At 46.7% G+C, this 18838-nt stretch overlaps 1 protein-coding gene across 1 annotated transcript; it reads left to right on the forward strand.

The window, feature by feature from the left end:
* On the forward strand, window positions 1–4672 carry LOC134358867 (alpha-internexin-like). Its single transcript, XM_063071445.1, has 3 exons — window positions 1–1374; window positions 2895–3019; window positions 3695–4672. Exons 1-3 carry the CDS (start codon window positions 121–123, stop codon window positions 4023–4025), a joined length of 1710 nt encoding a protein of 569 aa, XP_062927515.1. The 5' UTR covers window positions 1–120; the 3' UTR covers window positions 4026–4672.
* The last annotated feature ends 14166 nt before the right edge of the window (window positions 4673–18838 follow it).

Here is an 18838-nt window from a genome sequence, read left to right on the forward strand (position 1 = left end):
CCATCCGAAGCCGCGGCCCATTTAACCCTCCGGGGGAAGCGGCGATGGGGGCGTCGTGTCACCCTTGTTAATTATATTATTCAAATCGGGAAAATTAATATTCATATCGGGCGCATCTTCATGGGTGACCGGGGAAGGGGGAAGCGGTCTCCGGCCGAGGACCGATGGGCAGCGGCTGCAGGTGGCGACCAAGGAGAAGGGGCAAGGAGGCAGAAGTGGTATCCGCCGGGGCAGGGCTGGGGCTACGGCGGAGGGGTGATACAGGGGCGGGGGAGCGTAAGAGGAGCCGCCCAGTTCCCCCTGCACTCCCCGGCTCGAGTGCGCACGCCCCTCCGCTATAAAGGCGGCGGCGCGCTGCCGAAGAGTTTAGTCACCATGAACCTGGGCTCCGACCTCTACGTGTCCTCTTATCGCCGCGTCTTCGGCGATGGCCCCCGCGCTGGGAGCCGTCTCACCGGCTACTCAGCTCGCAGCGCCGGCACCTTCCGCTCGCAGTCGGTTCCCCGGGGTCACTACCGGCCGCTCACCGAGCTGGAGCTGCTGCCGGCCGCCGCGGGGCTGGGCGACGAGTTCCGCCTCAACCGCACCAACGAGAAGGAGCAGCTGCAAGGGCTTAACGACCGCTTCGCCGTCTACATCGAGAAGGTGCGTGGCTTGGAGCAGCAGAACCGCGCGCTGGAGGCCGAGCTGGTGGCCCTGAGGCAGCGCTCGGCCGAGCCGTCCCGCCTGGCCGAACTGTACGAGCAGGAGTTGCGCGAACTGCGCGCCCGGATTGAGGAGCTGAACTCGGGCCGCTGCCAAGCGCTGCTGGAACGGGACGGGCTGGAGCAGGAGCTGCAGCAGACGCGCCTGCGGCTCGACGATGAACAGCGGCTGCGGGGTCAGGCGGAGGCGGAGGCGCGGGCGCTGCGGCGGGATGTGGACGGCGCCACACTGGCGCGGCTGGAGCTGGAGAAGAGAGTGGAGGCCTTGCTGGAGGAGCTGGGCTTCGTGCGCAAGCTGCACGGCGAGGAGGTGGAGGAGCTCCGGGCGTTGCTCCATGCAGCGCAGCAGCCAACCGAGGTGGATGCGCTGCCGGTGCGCCCGGAGCTCACGTCCGCGCTGCGCGACATCCGCGCTGAGTACGAGAGCCTAGCGGCGCGCAACACGCAATCAGCCGAGGACTGGTACAAGACCAAGTTCGCTGACATGACGGAGGCGGCTGCCAAGAGCAGTGAGGCGCTGCGCGCCAATCGCGAAGAGCTAACCGAGTACCGGCGCCAGCTACAGTCCCGCACAATCGAGATGGAGGCTGTACGCGGCACCAACCAGTCCTTGGAGCGGCAGCTGCGGGAGATGGAGGAACGCCACAGCGTTGAGATCGCCGGCTACCAGGTACTATACCGGGAGAGGGCGGCTTCAGCACCGCGAACAGCGGCATCCACGCACCCGCAGACATTCCTGGCGTCAGACACTGAGTGAAACTCCCACCGTCTGTCTCATTACAGACTATCGGGGTCAGACACGGAGTGGAACCCTCTCCACACCGTCCCATCACGTACTATGGGAGTCAGATACAGAGTGAAACACTCTCCGCACAGTCCCATCACAGACTATCGGGGTCAGACACAGAGTGGAACCCTCTCCACACCGTCCCATCACGTACTATGGGAGTCAGATACAGAGTGAAACACTCTCCGCACAGTCCCATCACAGACTATCGGGGTCAGACACAGTGTGGAACCCTCTCCACACCGTCCCATCACGTACTATGGGAGTCAGATAGAGTGAAACTCCCTCCGACCGTCCCATCACAGACTATCGGGGTCAGACACAGAGTGAAACCCTCTCTACACCGTCCCATTACGTACTATGGGTGTCAGACACAGAGTGAAACCTTCTCCGCACCGTCTCATCACACACTCCCTGGGCACATGTGGCATGCACTGCTTAAAACAAAAACTTTCAAGTTGTAAATATATTGGCAGCAGTGTTTGATTTCACACAGTTAAACGTTGGCATGATTTGTTGGAAATTGAAGCTTGAGTTTAACGTGTTCCCTTTGTTCCCCTGCTCGCCATTCTAGACTGATTAGTTTTGGGTGCAGGAAGGCAAGCAACAGCCGGAGAACTGAGCCGCTTGAGGTTGAGATTGATCATCTTGAGTGACGGAAATATTTGGAAATTGATGAAATACTCTTTCCTCTAGGTCAAGGGGGTTGCCAATATTTTTTTATGCCATGGACCCTTCCATCAACCGAAGGGTCCTGGACCCCACGTTGGGAACCCCCGCTCGAGGTGGTTTTTCTTCGGAGTTTAACAGGCTGTTCGGGGGTTTGCTTTTTGTTGTCCTGACACCAGGTGGTAACTTTGAAGTTGTTATCCATCTAATCACATTGTAAAAGAGGGAAACAGTTGTTTACAGGGACTAGGTGCTGAGGATATTTTCCACCTGTTTGCCAGGGTGGAACTAACGTAAAATAGCTGATTGAAGAGGTCACACACTAGGATAATGATCAGCCATGATGGAAAGGCTAGAGCAAACTTGATGGACCGAATGGCCTAATTCTGCTCCGATGCCTGATGAGGAATTCAAATGTGGAATTTTGAATTATGGTGCATTGCCTTTGGGGTTGTTATCGGATGATGGAGAGGTGACGGATCTGGGATCTATCTTGTTCCCATTAAAAACCATTGGCGAGGCTGCCACTGACTCCACCATTCTGGTCTTGGCTGTCTTCAGCCTCATGTTTGGTAACATCTACAACTGGCCATTGAGTTGTGGAGGGAAAGTGACCAACTCCTAATTCCATTCCATTGAGTTGCTGACTTTGTCACATTTGCAGCTAAATTGTTCTGTCACAAATTACTGACAACAGAAATGTTAGTTTGAAAATTCTCCATGTTCTCTGCCAGGATACGATCAACCAGATGGAGGATGAGCTGAGGAACACAAAGTCTGAAATGGCTCGTCACCTCAGGGAGTATCAGGACCTCCTCAATGTGAAAATGGCCCTGGACATAGAGATTGCTGCTTACAGGTAAGAGTCTGAATTGCAACCCTCTTGCACGCGTTCACCTCCTACGGAGTGAGGAAGGGGACTTTAGGTGTGGAACCTAGAGTCAGGACTGCCTTGTTTAAATAATCAATCACTGCCTCTATCTGTACAGACAAGTGTGTTCTCTCCCCGATCTCCATAAGTAAAATTACTTATCAAAGAGCAAGCCTGAGTAGAGCTGTTGAATCTTTCAGAAATGTCTGACCACAACAAACCAGTGGACTCCAATTTTATGTGTCTTGTGTCTGAATAAGCCAACATGTTGAGCTGGAAGACACAGCAGCATCGTGGCTCTTTGTGAAAACTCCTTCCAGAACAGAATGAACTAAAATGATTGCCTGCTTATACCCGACATGAGTGTCAGGTGGGTGTGGTCTCCCTCTGAGCAGCCAAACCCTTTCTGCTGCATTACTGGGTGTGGTAGCCCTAGCAATGTACTTGTTGGTATCATGAGTGGGGATGGCACACACTAGGCAGTGCTCACTTGTCTGTTTGAAATGCTGCTCATCAAGGACATGTCAGGGTTCTGACAGAAGGAAGTGGTGAGTCTGGGTTTCTTCTGTCCACTCTCTCACTGATAAGGGGATTAGTCACCACTGGCAACAAGGATTGTGGAAACTTAAATCTTTTTGTGACAGATGTTTGTTTGTTCTACAGGAAGCTGCTGGAGGGAGAGGAGACCAGACTCAGCACCAACTTTGCCAGCATCTCTCTCCCCAACAATCCAAGCCTCCTGCCCCCAGTCCAGCCACGTTTCACTTCCATTTCCAAGACCACCACCAGCACCACCACCTCTACTGGTGCACTTAAGAAAACACAGGAGGTGCAGAACAAAGCACCAGAGAAATCCTCTAAACAAAAAGCAGAGGCTTATGAGGAAATCATCGAAGAGACCATCGTATCCACTAAGAAGATAGAGCGGGAAGAGCAGAATGCAAGTGGCCCAAAAGTGGAAAAGAGCAATCCTCCAAAGGTTACAGGGCCTTGAGTTACTGTTTCCCTCCACCCAGAATAGATTCAACAAGCTCAGTTTGTGCCCAAACTCTTGAAATGTCCACCAAGAGTGGACATCTTCAGTCTATTCCCCTCCGTAGGATCAGATTTCAATCCCCAGCCTGGTAATTAAACCAATTTAGTGAATAAACTCTTCCTGACCCAGTACTTCACTCAGATGCCCAGAATCAGATGTCAGCTCTGTGTAGCGATTCTGAGAGGAGTGAATAATTTTTCCTCAAACCCCCAAGATGCCAGTATTGTGGTGACTGCAACCCAGTGGATCCAAGGTGCTGACTGGTGCTTCTGTTGATCACCAGCATAGCAGAGTTGCTGCCCGAAGTTGGCCTGTCCTCTGTAACCCGTTGTCTGTCGTACCTAGAGGTTAGCTACTTGTGTCCCAGTCTCTGCAAGTGCCACGCTGATCTTTTACTTTCCACTGGGAATTCTCCACAAAATATTGCCTTAATGAAGCCAGCAGCTTTTGACGGTGCCAGTGTAATAGACTGTGATAATGAATGTCTGTGTTTGTGTAGCTGTGATGTTAAACGGTGGAGGGTCACAAGCCCTTGTTGGTTATTCACTCGATAACCACAAATTACATTCCACAATCCAGTTTTCTATAAATAAACCCACCAGTGAACCTCATTTCTGTCTGTTTTTTAAAATCTTTGAAAACCCCGACAAGAGCAGGGGACAAAGAGCCATCAATCTTGTCCTCTGAACAAGAAGACTTGTACAGTTAACATGAAGCTAGTGTAATATAAATGTTAGGGCAGAAGGCGAGACACTCCCTTGTGGCATTGCAGTGTTGTGCTGTACATTAAAAACTGATCTGGTATAGAATTAACACTATCTAACCACTTTTAAGCTATTCCAGGTATAATGTCAGAAATACAGAAGTGGCCCATAAGTAGACCAAGTGGTCAGTGCTAAAAATTTCCATGTTTTAAGCCAGTAAATAGTAATCTTCTCCCAGACTATACAAGTCTGATCTCCCAGGCTATTTTTTTCACAGCCTCCAGTTCGTGCTCCAACCCCACAGAGCCGCTCTGCATTCCAGTATCCGCTAGACCCCTTGTTTCAACCTGTCCCTACTTTGCTGAATGTTCTGTCGCTGTAGATCAGTAACTCTGCATCCCTTCAACACCCAGTTCCTCCACCTGCATTTGTTTTTACCAATCTGTTTTAGCCTTTGGTCCTTTTCCAGTGTGTTGATACCTGCATTAATGTAGCTTTCTGCTCATCCGGAAATTAATTTCATTATTCCCAGTACTTGCCCTCCCCTCTGCCTTTTCACAACTATTTTCAGCTCAGTACAGCCCTTTGTCCCATGATGCTTTGTTGACTTTTTCACCTACTCCAAGATTAACCTAACTCTCCTCTCCCACATAGCCCTCCATTTTGCTATCATCAACGTACCTATCTAAGAGTTTCTTAAATGTCTCTACTGTATCTGCCTTTACCACCACCCCTGGCAAGGTGTTCCATGCCCCCACCACTATCTTGTGTTTTAAAAAAAAAGTTGCCTCTGACTTCTCTCTTTTTACTTTCCTCCAGTCACCTTAAAATTATGCACCTCATCTCAAACCATTTCCACTCTGAGGAAAGTAGTCTCTGGCTATTCACTTGCATCATGCCTATCATCTTGTACACCTCTATCAAGTCACCTCGTCATCCTTCTCTCCAAAGAGTAAAGTCCTAGCTCAATCTAACTTCATAAGTCATGGCCTCTCGTATACCTTCCCCACCTTGTTTTTAAATAGTTTTATGTAAATACACAGATTTTGTGGCTGTTGTTTCATATCCATGTTCCCTGTGAACTGCTTCATATTCACCAAATACATCCTACCCACTGGGAATGTTAACCAGGTGAGGGCGAAGAAATTGTGCAGTGTTTCACTTACTGGACTAGCAATCAGAGTACAGCATTCACCTGTGGAATTTAAACCAGTCACAGGAGCTCTGCATTTGCAAAGTTTATTAAAAAATATACAATCAACCTGGAATGGTAAAGAGAATCTAGGCTTTAGGAAGGTGCTAACCTGTCATACTGTAGGAAAATTCAGCTGGATCATGGTCCTTGAAGAAATCTCCTAAATTCATCTGTCAATAAGTTCAAGCACAGACTGGGTGATCACTATGAGGAGCACTTGCTTCCGCCCTGCCATGTTTGTCCTCTCCTGGTTGTCAGCCATTTCATTTCCCCTCCCTATTCCCACACAGTTCTGTCTGTCCTTGGCCTTCCCCACTGTCATTGTGTTTAAAATCTACTCCAGCAGAGAGGTTTAATGGACCAACTGACCCCTTTTCAAATTAGATCATTACACTTAACATTTCCGGGTCCTCTATCACATCCCTTGCAACAAGAACGATTACTGCAACAGCCCCCCAACCACACTTTGGTGACCTTAGACAAACCCACTGGGACCAAAGGATTGACCTAGGCACAACCAGCCTTCCTACTCACTAGATTTTACCCCAGCCATTTCTCACTTCTTAATTAAAATTAAACAATAGACCTTCCAAAGGTGTGAATTACAACAGCACATTACAGAATGGTGTAAGAGCAATCAGGTTGTAATGACGGGGAAGTTGATCATTCCCAATACCCCGGTGCTAGGGATTTAGAGAGTGTGGAATTTATTACTTCCATCCAAGATCGACAATATGTGGAGTCGTGACTGTACTCAACTTTATATTAAGCATTTAAGTAGGGAGTGTGAAATTTCATGCAGTAGCAGGAACTTGGGAGCATAAATTGGGAACAGACATTTTCAGGGAAACGTACAGCAGAAGTAAGGAGGTTATTTAAAGAAGCACTTGCATGGGGTTCTGAATAGGCCTGTCTCACTGAGAAAGGGCAAGGAGGTGGTGAAGGAACCTTGGTTGACAAGAGTGGTTAAGTGGGAAAAGGAAGCATACTTAAAGTTTAAGAAACGAGGATCTGAAAGAGCTCTTGAGAGTTATAAGATAGCCAGAAAGGAGCTGAAGAAGACATATAAAAAGGCCTTGGTGAGTAGGATTAAGAAAAAACCCTAAAGGCATTTGGCATTTAAGTGAAGACCAGCTTGAGGGAAGAACCCATCAGGGATTTAAAAAAATGAATCATGCCTCGAGTCTGAGGAGTTAGGGGAGGACCTTAATGAATACTTTGCTTCAGTATTCATCAGGGAGAAGGACGTTTGACAAGTGTGAAGGGAGTGTAGAACAGGCTAACGCACTGGAACACACTGATTCAGAGAGAGACAGTGTTGGAGCTTTAGAAAAACATTAGGATATATAAGTCCCCAGGGCCAGATTGAATATACCCCAGGTTACGAAAGGAAGTGAGGGAAGAGATTGCAGGGACATTGATGATGATGTTTGTGTCCTCCCTGGCTACAGGAGTAATAGCAGATGATTGGAGGATGACCACATTTTTCTGTTGTTCAAGAAAGGTAACAGTGATAATCCTGGGAATTATAGATCAGTGAGTTGTATGTCAGTGGTGGGCAAACTAATGGAGAGGATTCTTAGAGAAAAGATCCTTAAGAACATTTGGAGAAGCAGTCGGATTAGGGATAGACAGCATGGCTTTGTGAAGGGCAGACTGTGCAAAAACAAATAGAACAGTAGATATAGTGTGTATGGATTTTAGATGTTTGACAAGATTCCTCATGGTAGTAGGCTCGTTCAGAAAGTCAGAAGGTATGGGATCTAGGGAAACTTGGATGTGTGGATTCAGAATTGGCTTGCCCACAGAAGGCAGAGGGTGGTAGTAGACAGAGCGTATTCTGCCTGGAGGTTGGTGACCAGTGATGTTTGGCAGGGATCTGTTTAGGGACCTCTGCTCTTTGTGATTTTTATAAATGATGTGGATGAGGAAGTGGAAGGGCGGGTGATGTTTGGCAGGGATCTGTTTAGGTACCTCTGCTCTTTGCGATTTTTATAAATGATGTGGATGAGGAAGTGGAAGGGCGGGTTAGTAAATCTGCAGAAGATATGAAGGTTGGTGAAGTTGTGGATAGTGTAGAGGGTCGATGAATTCTGCAATGGGAATTTGACAGGATGCATAGGCTGAGAAGTGGGAGATGGAGTTCAACCCGATAAAGTGTGAGGTGATACACATTGGAAGATTGAACTTGAAGGAAAATTACAGGGTTAATAGCAAGATTCTTAGCAGTGTGGAGGATGAAGGGATCCAGGGGTTCATGTCCATAGATCCCTCAAAGTTGCCATTAAGTTGATAGGATGGTTAAGAATGTATATAGTGTGCTGCAAATCATAAACACAAGAGAAACTGCAGATGCTGGAAATCTTGAGCAACACACAGAATGTAGAGGAACTCAGCAGGTCAGGAAGCATCTATGGAGAGGAGTCAACAGTTGATGTGTTGGGAGACTGAGTTCTATAAAGCTCTGGTTAGACCACACTTGGAGTATTGTGTTCATTCTGGCTGCTTCATTATAGGAAGGATGTAGAAGCTTTAGAGGGGGTGTGGAGGAGATTTACCAGGATGCTGTCAGGTTGCGTGTGAAGGTCAAATGCTGTTTCACGGAACACAGCACAGGTCAGGACCTTCGGCCCATGATGTTGTGCTGAGCTTTTAAACTACTCCAAATCAATCTAAACCTTTCCTCCCTAATAGTCCTCTATTTTTTCAGGGAAGTTTCCACTTTGTCTACTGTTCGACAGGCTCTAGAACTCATTTTAATACAAGTAATATTGATTCTCTACTTCAAAGTGATGAATTTCGAGCAGCTTCAAAAGAACTTAATTTGTCATGGCTTTAATGTGAAGGGTGTGAGGGGGGCCTAGGTAGTGGTTGTATGCAACCAGGGTTGAGAAGATCAGGAGATGAAGATTACCACTAAAGCAGAGAGCTGCTGATCAATCTTCATACTTTATATAAAGTATAAAGTATCTGATCTCCTGATCCATGCCAGTGGGTGCTTTTGGAGGTTAGCCATGGATGGAAAAGCCACAGGTAAGTGTACAAAACAGAATCCCACTCCTTCAGACTACCACCAGACAAAAAATTCAGGAGTTCAAACTCCACCGTGGAAGAGAAAATGGATCCAATTGGGTCACAATTTCTTGAGGATTAATATGACCTTTATTTGGGAATAAGGTGTCTGCTGTGTGTATAATTAACCATGGAGTTTTTCGACGAAGTTTTGGTTATTGAGGCTGGGAATTTGCAGTAAATATAAGCCTTGTCTGTGGGGCACACTCGAAGTAATTCTCAGTCACAGGTTGTGCCATAACCCATAGTGTTGGTCCCAGCTGCAGTAAACACCTCAGTTCTTACTGATGTTCCGAATGCTCCACCTCATTCCCCTGGGGAATGCTGCTTCTGTCACTGACTGTGAAGTAAGAGCAAATTAATATCCATGGTAACAGCATCCAGGGAGTTGGAGAGCGCTAAAGAAACCACCTGATATTGCATCAGGCTGCCGAACTCACACGTTGCCACCATTTGAACATATTCCTACTCCACCGTCCCCCTCCACAACTTTCTAGAACACAGAACATTACAGCTCAGAACAGAATTCTTGGCCTGCGACGTTGTGCTGCGCCTTCAACCCTCCCCTCCTACATAGCCCTCCAGACGGGATGCAAACTCCATCCCTGCTCATTGGTTGCTGCCACAAGAGAGATGCAGTGAGTAATGAGATAACCGGGTGAAATGCTGGCCTTTACTGCCAGAGCAATGAGTAAGAAAAGAACGATGGCTCACTGCAGGAGCTTAGTGAGATCACACCCGGAATCCTGTTCACAGCATTGGTGCTCCAGGAGCAGAGCGGTGGTCCATCACACCGGCCCCTGGGATGGCAGTTCTGCATACAGAGGAGAGCCTCTTATTCTTCCAAATGTGACAATCTCAATCTTCTCTTCTGTGTCTAGAGGTACAAAACCATTAAGGGGGTTCAACATGCTGGAATCAGGGTAGCTGCTTCTTCTTGCTAAAGAGTCTAGCATAAGGTCAGTCACAAATAAGTCATTCAGGATTGAAATGAGGACAGATTTCTTCACTCAAGGTGGTGAATCCTCAAGATTCTCTGTCTCAGAGCGCTGTGGAAGCTCACTCACTGAGTTCGTACAGATCAAACACAAATGGATTTCTGGAGGAACAAACGAGCGTGGTGCTGAGGAGAGGGCATTGTGTTGAATGTGGATGCAGACTCGAGGAGCCAAGTGGCTCGTTTCTGCTCCGAATGATGACCCTCCTTTGAAGGAGGAGAGTGAAACTTGAATCTCCAAACAGATCCGGATACTCAGAACTGGGCATTCATGAGGCACTGCAGGCCATCAGCAGCAGCAGGATTGTACTGAACCACCATCTGCAACTTCAAGGTACATTGTGTCCACGCCTCTACCATCCCCATCAAACCAGGGAACAAACCTGTTTCAAGGATGAGCACATGAGGACTTGCCAGGGGCACCACCAGGCATACCTCAGAAGACATAGGAGCAGAATTGGGCCATTTGGCCCATCAAGTCTGCTCCATCATTCAATCACGGTTGATTTATTTTCCCTCTTAACCCGATTCTCCTGATTTTAATGGCCTTATTAATTAAGAACCTATCAACCTCTGCTTTAAATATACCCAATGTCTTAGCCTCCACTGTTACCTATGGCAGTGAATTCCACAGATGCACCACCCTCCAGCTAAAATCCAGCTCATTCCTGTTCTAAAGGATTGTCCTTGTATCGAGGCTGTGCCCACTAGTCCTAGACTCTCCCGTTACTGGAAGGAGGGATCAACCTGAAGTTACAAGACAGGACAACTTGCATGCCAGACAAAATTATCCCACAGCCAAAGGATCACGTCCAAGCTTAGCAGTTCTGACACATGCAGTTTGAATACAGCAAAGCTAATTGCTTGAGAACATTCTGGCAATAGCACTGAAGACGTCTAGTACAGTTACGTCAGTGACATCTACCCGACAACGTAGGAAAATAAATCCAGTACGCAAGAATCAGGACAAATCCAACCTGACATTGACCACTCAGCTGGCCTACACTCAACTATCAGCAGAGGGATCATCACAGAAGGGGTAATTGACAGCATTATCAGTGACGAAAAGGGTAATCGATAGTGTTATTGGTGGCAGAAATTGTAATCGATAGCGTTATTGGTGGCGAAAGGGGTAATCGACACAATTACCAGAACTAGGTCTATCATCACCAACATGTGTTGTGAAATTTGTTAACTTAGCAGCAGCAGTACAATGTAATACATGATAATATAGAAAGAGAAAAATAAGTTAATTACAATAAACATATATATATATATGTATATTGAATAGATCAAAAGTAGTGCAAAAACAGAAACAATTATATATAAAAGAGTGAGGTAGTGTTCATGGGTTCAATGTCCATTTAGGAATTGTATGGCAGAGGGGAAGAAACTGTTCTGGAATTGCTGAGTGTGTGCCTTCAGGCTTCTGTACCTCCTGCCTGATGGTAGCAATGAGAAGAAGGCATGTCCTGGGTGGTGGGGGTCCTTAATGATGGGCATCGTCTTTCTGAGGCTCCACTCCATGAAGATGTCTTGGGATACTATGGAACCTAGTATACAAGATGGCGCTGACTAACTTTACAACTTTCAGTAGCTTCTCTTGGTCCTGTGCAGTAGCCGCTGTCCCCCTCCCACACCCACCCCACCCCATACCAGACAGCGATGCAGCCTGTCACAGGAACATCTATAGAAGTTTGTTTCAGGTAACAACCAAATCTTTTCAAACTCCCAATGAAATATATCCGCTGCCTTGCCTTCTATATACCTGCATCAATATGTTGGAACCAGGTTAGATCCTCAGAGGTCTTGACACCCAGGAACTCTCCCCACTTCTGATCCCTCTTTCAGGATTGGTTCATGCTCCCTCATCTTACTCTTCTTGAAGTCCACGATCAACTCTTTTGTCTTACTGACATTGTGTGCAAGGTTGTTGCTGCGACACCACTCCACTAGCTAGTATATCTCACTCTTGTACACCCTCTCATCTCCATCTGAACTTCTGCCAACAATGGTTATATTATCAGCAAATTTATAGATGGCATTTGAGCTATACCTAGCCTCCCAATCATGGGTGTAGAGAGAGTAGAGCAGTGGGCTAAGCACACATCAGGGAAGTGCACCAGTGTTGATCAGCGAGGAGGAGATATTATCATCAATCTGCACAGATTGTAGTCTTCTGGTTAGGAAATCCAATTGCAGAGGGAGATACAGGTGCCCAGGTTCTGTAACTTATCCATCAGGGCTGTGGGAATGATGGAGTTAAACGCTGAGCTATAGTCAATAAACAGCAACCTGACATAGGTGCTTGCATTGTCCAGGTGATCCATGGCTGTGTGAAAAACCACTGAGAATGCATCTGCCGTAGACCTATTGTGGTGATAGGCAAACTGCAGTGGGTCCAGGTCTTTGCTGAGTCAGGGGATCATTCATTGATCAACCTCTCAAAGCATTTCATCACTGCAGAGGTGAGCGCTACTATTGGTGATAGAATGAGTAATCGACAGCATCGGTGATGGAAGGGGTAATTGACAGTGTCGGTGATGGAAGGGGTAATTGACAGTGCCGGTGACGGAAGGGGTAATTGACAGTGTCGGTGACGGAAGGGGTAATTGACAGGGTCGGTGATGGAAGGGGTAATTGACAGGGTCGGTGACGGAAGGGTAATTGACAGTGCCGGTGACGGAAGGGGTAATTGACAGGGTCGGTGACGGAAGGGGTAATTGACAGTGTCGGTGACGGAAGGGGTAATTGACAGGGTCGGTGACGGAAGGGGTAATTGACAGGGCCGGTGATGGAAGGGGTTATCACTATGTTTATCAGTGATGGAAGGGTTAATCAATACTGTTATCTGTGATGGAATGGGTAATCGATAGCGTTATCAATGGCGGAATGAGTATTCGATAGCATTGTCTGTGATGGAAGGGGTCATTGATAGTGTTGTTGGTGGTGGAAGGAATAATCCACATTATTAACGGTGATGGAAGGGGTAATCGATCCCATTATCAATGTTGTTCCTCTCTGCACCTAGCAGCATATCAGACTGCAACCTTGTCTCTTTTAGCATTTGTTTAACGAGGTCAAGTTGCTAGCTTGACGCTTAACCCAGCACGGATGGAAAGCGTGCAAGGAGCCGGTCAGATTCGAACCCAGGACCACTTGTCTCGAAGTCCAGTGTGGATGCTGATGCCACTACAGCACTGGTCGGCTATGTTACCAGTGATGGAAGAGTTAATCGACAGCGTTATATGTGACATAAGGGGTAATCAATAGCTTTACTGGTGATGGAAGGGGTAATCAATAACTTTATTGGTGATGGAAGAGGTAATCAATAGTACCTCTAAGCAGTGTTTGCTCAACAATCTGCTCACAGAAGCTTGGTTTGGGCTCTGCCAAAGTCACTGAGCTTCTGACCTCGCTACAGCCCAGATCCAAACCTAGACAAAGAGCTGAAACTCAAGAAGTGAAGTTAGCTGGAAGGAGGGGAAACTGTCTGCTGGTTGAAATCATACCTGGCATAAAGGAAGGTGGTTGAAGACTGATCATCTCAGCTGCTGGACCCTCTGTTGGGTTTCCTCAAGGTAGTGTCTTACACTCAACTATCTTCAGCTGCTTCATCAATGACCTTTCAATCATAAGGTCAGAGGTCGGGCTAAATTGCTGAAGATTGCACCATACGTGAGCACTCAAATAATGAATCAGCATACACTCAAGTGTAGCAAGACCTGGACAATATCCAACCCAAGGCTGATAGGCGGCAAGTATCATTCATGCCCACACAGGAAATGTCATCAAGAGAAAATTCATCCATCACAGTTTTCACCGCTATTACCATCCTTGGGTTACCACCAACCAGAAACTGAAAGTAGCCATATACACAGCGTGCCTACTCAGGTCCAAGGCTGAGAGTCCTGTGGTGAGTAACTTCCCAAAGCCTGTCCACCATCTACTAAACTCAAATCAGAAGTGTGATGGAACAGTCTTCACTTGCCTGGATGACAGCAACTTCATTAACGCTCAAGAAACTCGATAACATACAGGACGTAACAACCAACATGATGGTCGCTCACAATCGAACCACCACTGAAACACATAGCAGTACTCTGCACCACTTACAAGATGAAGTGCAGCAACTTGCCAAGACTCCTAAGAAAGCAGCTTCTATACCCAAAACCTTGCCAGAAAGAAGAATGGGAGCAGCAAAAACATGGGAACGCCATACTAAGGAATTTTCCCTCCACACATTATGGAGACTTGTAAATATCTCACATTCCTTCACCATCACTGGGTCAGAATCCTGGAACACTCTCCTGAACAGCACTGTGAGTGAACTCAAGCTTCAAGGACTGCAGTGGTGCCAGAAGGGAGCTTATCATCACCTCATCACCTTCTCAGGGGCAACTAAGATGGACAATTAAATGCTAATTCAGCCCTCCTTTGAATGAACGTATAAATTAGCAGATAGATTAAAATCAGTATGGTGGCTCTGTGTCACCGTGACTAATAACCACTTTTCTCAGTAATTAATTCCATTCCAGATTATTAACAGAATTTAAACTCTACACCTGCCTTGGTGGCATCTGCACTCAGGTCTGTGAATGGGTTGGAATATAACTGCTTATCATTGTAGTGTCCGGCCCAGGACTAACAACCCCAGCAGGGCTCTCTGTCCCAGAGCTGACATTCCCAGTAGGACTCTCCAGTCCAGGGCCAATGTTCTCAGTGGGACACTTTGGCAAAAGATCAACATTCCCAGCAGAACACTAGCCAAGGCAAAATTTCCATCAGGGCACTCTGGCCCAATGGCATGTAACAGCTTACCTGGGGGAAGCGACAGTGGCCGTGCCTCTGGCACAGAGTCCAGCCCTGTAGCTCAGAAGGGTAGGGAAAGGAAGAGGAGGGCAGTTGTAACAGGGGACTCGATAGTAAGGGGGTCAGATAGGCGATTCTGTGGACGCAGTCCGGAGACCTGGATGGTAGTTTGCCTCCCTGGTGCCAGGGTCTGGGATATTTCTGATCGTGTCCAAGATATCCTGAAGTGGGAGGGTGAGGAGCCAGAGGTCGTGGTACATATAGGTATCAATGACATAGGTAGGAAAAGGGAAGAGGTCCTGAAAGGAGAATATAGGGAGCTAGGAAGGGAGTTGAGAAAAAGGACCACAAAAGTAGTAATCTCGGGATTACTGCCTGTGCCTCGCGACAGTGAGAGTAGGAATGCGATGAGGTGGAGGATAAATGCGTGGCTGAGGGATTGGAGCAGGGGGCAAGGATTCAAGTTTTTGGATCATTGGGATCTCTTTTGGGACCTGTACAAAAAGGACGGGTTACACTTGAATCACCTGGCAGGGAGATTAGCGAGGGCTACTGAGGTGACTTTAAACTAGAATGGTTGGGGGGTGGGAATCAAATTAAAGAGGCTAGACGAGAGGAGGTTAGTTCACAACAGCGGGATGGGAACCAGTGCAGAGAGACAGAGGGGTGTAAAATGAGGGTAGAAGCAAAAAGTAGTAAGGTGAAAAGTAAAAGTAGCAGGCCGACAAATCCAGGGCAAGCATCAAAAAGAGCCACTTTTCAACATAATTGTATAAGGGCTAAGAGAGTTGTAAAAGCGTGCCTGAAGGCTTTGTGTGTCAATGCAAGGAGCATTCATAACAAGGTGGATGAATTAAAAGTGCAGATTGTTATTAATGAATATGATATAGTTGGGATCACAGAGACACGGCTCCAGGGTGACCAAGGATGGGAGCTCAACATTCAGGGATATTCAATATTCAGGAGGGATAGACATGAAAGAAACGGAGGTGGGGTGGCGTTGCTGGTTAGAGAGGAGATTAACGCAATAGAAAGGAAGGACATAAGCCGGGAGGATGGGGAATCGATATGGGTAGAGCTGCATAACACTAAGGGGCAGAAAACGCTGGTGGGAGTTGTGTACAGGCCGCCTAACAGTAGTAGTGAGGTTGGGGATGGTATTAAACAGGAAATTAGAAATGTGTGCAATAAAGGAACAGCAGTTATAATGGGTGACTTCAATCTACATGTAGATTGGGTGAACCAAATTGGTAAGGGTGCTGAGGAAGAGGATTTCTTGGAATGTATGCGGGATGGTTTTTTGAACCAACATGTCGAGGAACCAACTAGAGAGCAGGCTATTCTAGACTGGGTATTGAGCAATGAGGAAGGGTTTACTAGCAATCTTGTCGTGAGAGGCCCCTTGGGTAAGAGTGACCATAATATGGTGGAAGTCTTCATTAAGATGGAGAGTGATATAATTAATTCAGAAACAAAGGTTCTGAACTTAAAGAAGGGTAACTTTGAAGGTATGAGACGTAGCTAAGATAGACTGGCAAATGACACTTAAAGGGTTGACGGTGGATATGCAATGGCAAGCATTTAAAGATCGCATGGATGAACTACAACAATTGTCCATCCCAGTTTGGCAAAAGAATAAATCAAGGAAGGTAGTGCACCCGTAGCTGACAAGGGAAATTAGGGATAGTATCAATTCCAAAGAAGAAGCATACAAATTAGCCAGAAAAAGTGGCTCACCTGAGGACTGGGAGAAATTCAGAGTCCAGCAGGGGAGGACAAAGGGCTTAATTAGGAAAGGGAAAAAAGATTATGAGAGAAAACTGGCAGGGAACATAAAAACTGACTGTAAAAGCTTTTACAGATACGTGAAAAGAAAAAGATTGGTTAAGACAAATGTAGGTCTCCTACAGACAGAAACAGGTGAATTGATTATGGGGAGCAAGGAGATGACAGACCAATTGAATAATTACTTTGGTTCTGTCTTCACTAAGGAGAACATAAATAATCTTCCAGAAATAGTAGGGGACAGAGGGTCCAGTGAGATGGAGGAACTGAGGGACATACATGTTAGTACGGAAGTAGTGTTAGGTAAATTGAAGGGATTAAAGGTAGGTAAATCCCCAGGGCCAGATGGTCTGCATCCCAGAGTGCTTAAGGAAGTAGCCCAAGAAATAGTGGATGCATTAGTGATAATTTTTCAAAACTCTCTAGATTCTGGACTAGTTCCTGAGGATTGGAGGGTGGCTAATGTAACCCCACTTTTTAAAAAAGGAGGGAGAGAGAAACCAGGGAATTATAGACCGGTTAGCCTAACATCGGTGGTGGAGAAACTGCTAGAGTCAGTTATCAAAGATGTGATAACAGCACATTTGGAAAGTGGTGAAATGATCGGACAAAGTCAGCCTGGATTTGTGAAAGGAAAATCATGTCTGACGAATCTCATAGAATTTTTTGAGGATGTAACTAGTAGAGTGGATAGGGGAGAACCAGTGGATGTGGTATATTTGGATTTTCAAAAGGCTTTTGACAAGGTCCCACACAGGAGATTAGTGTGCAAACTTAAAGCACACAGTATTGGGGGGTAAGGTATTGATGTGGATAGAGAATTGGTTGGCAAACAGGAAGCAAAGAGTGGGAATAAAGGGACCTTTTCAGAATGGCAGGCAGTGACTAGTGGGGTACCGCAAGCTCAGTGCTGGGACCCTAGTTGTTTACAATATATATTAATGACTTGGACGAGGGAATTAAATGCAGCATCTCCAAGTTTGCGGATGACACGAAGCTGGGCAGCAGTGTTAGCTGTGAGGAGGATGCTAAGAGGATGCAGGGTGACTTGGATAGGTTAGGTGAGTGGGCAAATTCATGGCAGATGCAATTTAATGTGGATAAATGTGAAGTTATCCACTTTGGTGGCAAAAACAGGAAAACAGATTATTATCTGAATGGTGGCCGATTAGGAAAAGGGGAGGTGCAACGAGACCTGGCTGTCATTATACACCAGTCATTGAAAGTGGGCATGCAGGTACAGCAGGCGGTGAAAAAGGCAAATGGTATGCTGGCATTTATAGCAAGAGGATTCGAATACAGGAGCAGGGAGGTACTACTGCAGTTGTACAAGGCCTTGGTGAGACCACACCTGGAGTATTGTGCGCAGTTTTGGTCCCCTAATCTGAGGAAAGACATCCTTGCCATAGAGGGAGTACAAAGAAGGTTCACCAGATTGATTCCTGGGATGGCAGGACTTTCATATGATGAAAGACTGGATGAACTAGGCTTATACTTGTCAGAATTTAGAAGATTGAGTGGGGATCTATTGAAACGTATAAAATCCTAAAGGGATTGGACAGGCTAGATGCAGGAAGATTGATCCCGATGTTGGGGAAGTCCAGAACGAGGGGTCACAGTCTGAGGATAAAGGGGAAGCCTTTTAGGACCGAGATTAGGAAAAACTTCTTCACACAGAGAGTGGTGAATCTGTGGATTTCTCTGCCACAGGAAACAGTTGAGGCCAGTTCATTGGCTATATTTAAGAGGGAGTTAGATATGGCCCTTGTGGCTAAAGGGATCGGCGGGTACGGAGGGAAGGCTGGTACAGGGTTCTAAGTTGGATGATCAGCCATGATCATACTGAATGGCGGTGCAGGCTCGAAGGGCCAAATGGCCTACTCCTGCACCTATTTTCTATGTTTCTATGTAACACTCAAACCACATGTGCGTGGAACTGACCATCTCCAACAGGAGAGAATACAAGCACCATTCTTGTCAGCACCATTAAAGTCCTGAGAAAACATGGTGACCAGATACTCTACTGGCACTTGCGGATAGATAATATGTTCTGGCCTTGTCGTAAACAACTTACCTTAAAAAAAAATCCCTCTCACCTTCTAACTCAATGCAGAGCTTGGCAGAAGGAACAGTGATTTAGAATGAGGGAGTCTGGAATTTGCATGATGTTGATGAAAGTCTGTCTGGGGATATGTTACAGAGTGTG

The sequence above is a fragment of the Mobula hypostoma genome, chromosome 19 (assembly GCF_963921235.1).
Source record: "Mobula hypostoma chromosome 19, sMobHyp1.1, whole genome shotgun sequence".
NCBI lineage: Eukaryota > Metazoa > Chordata > Chondrichthyes > Myliobatiformes > Myliobatidae > Mobula > Mobula hypostoma.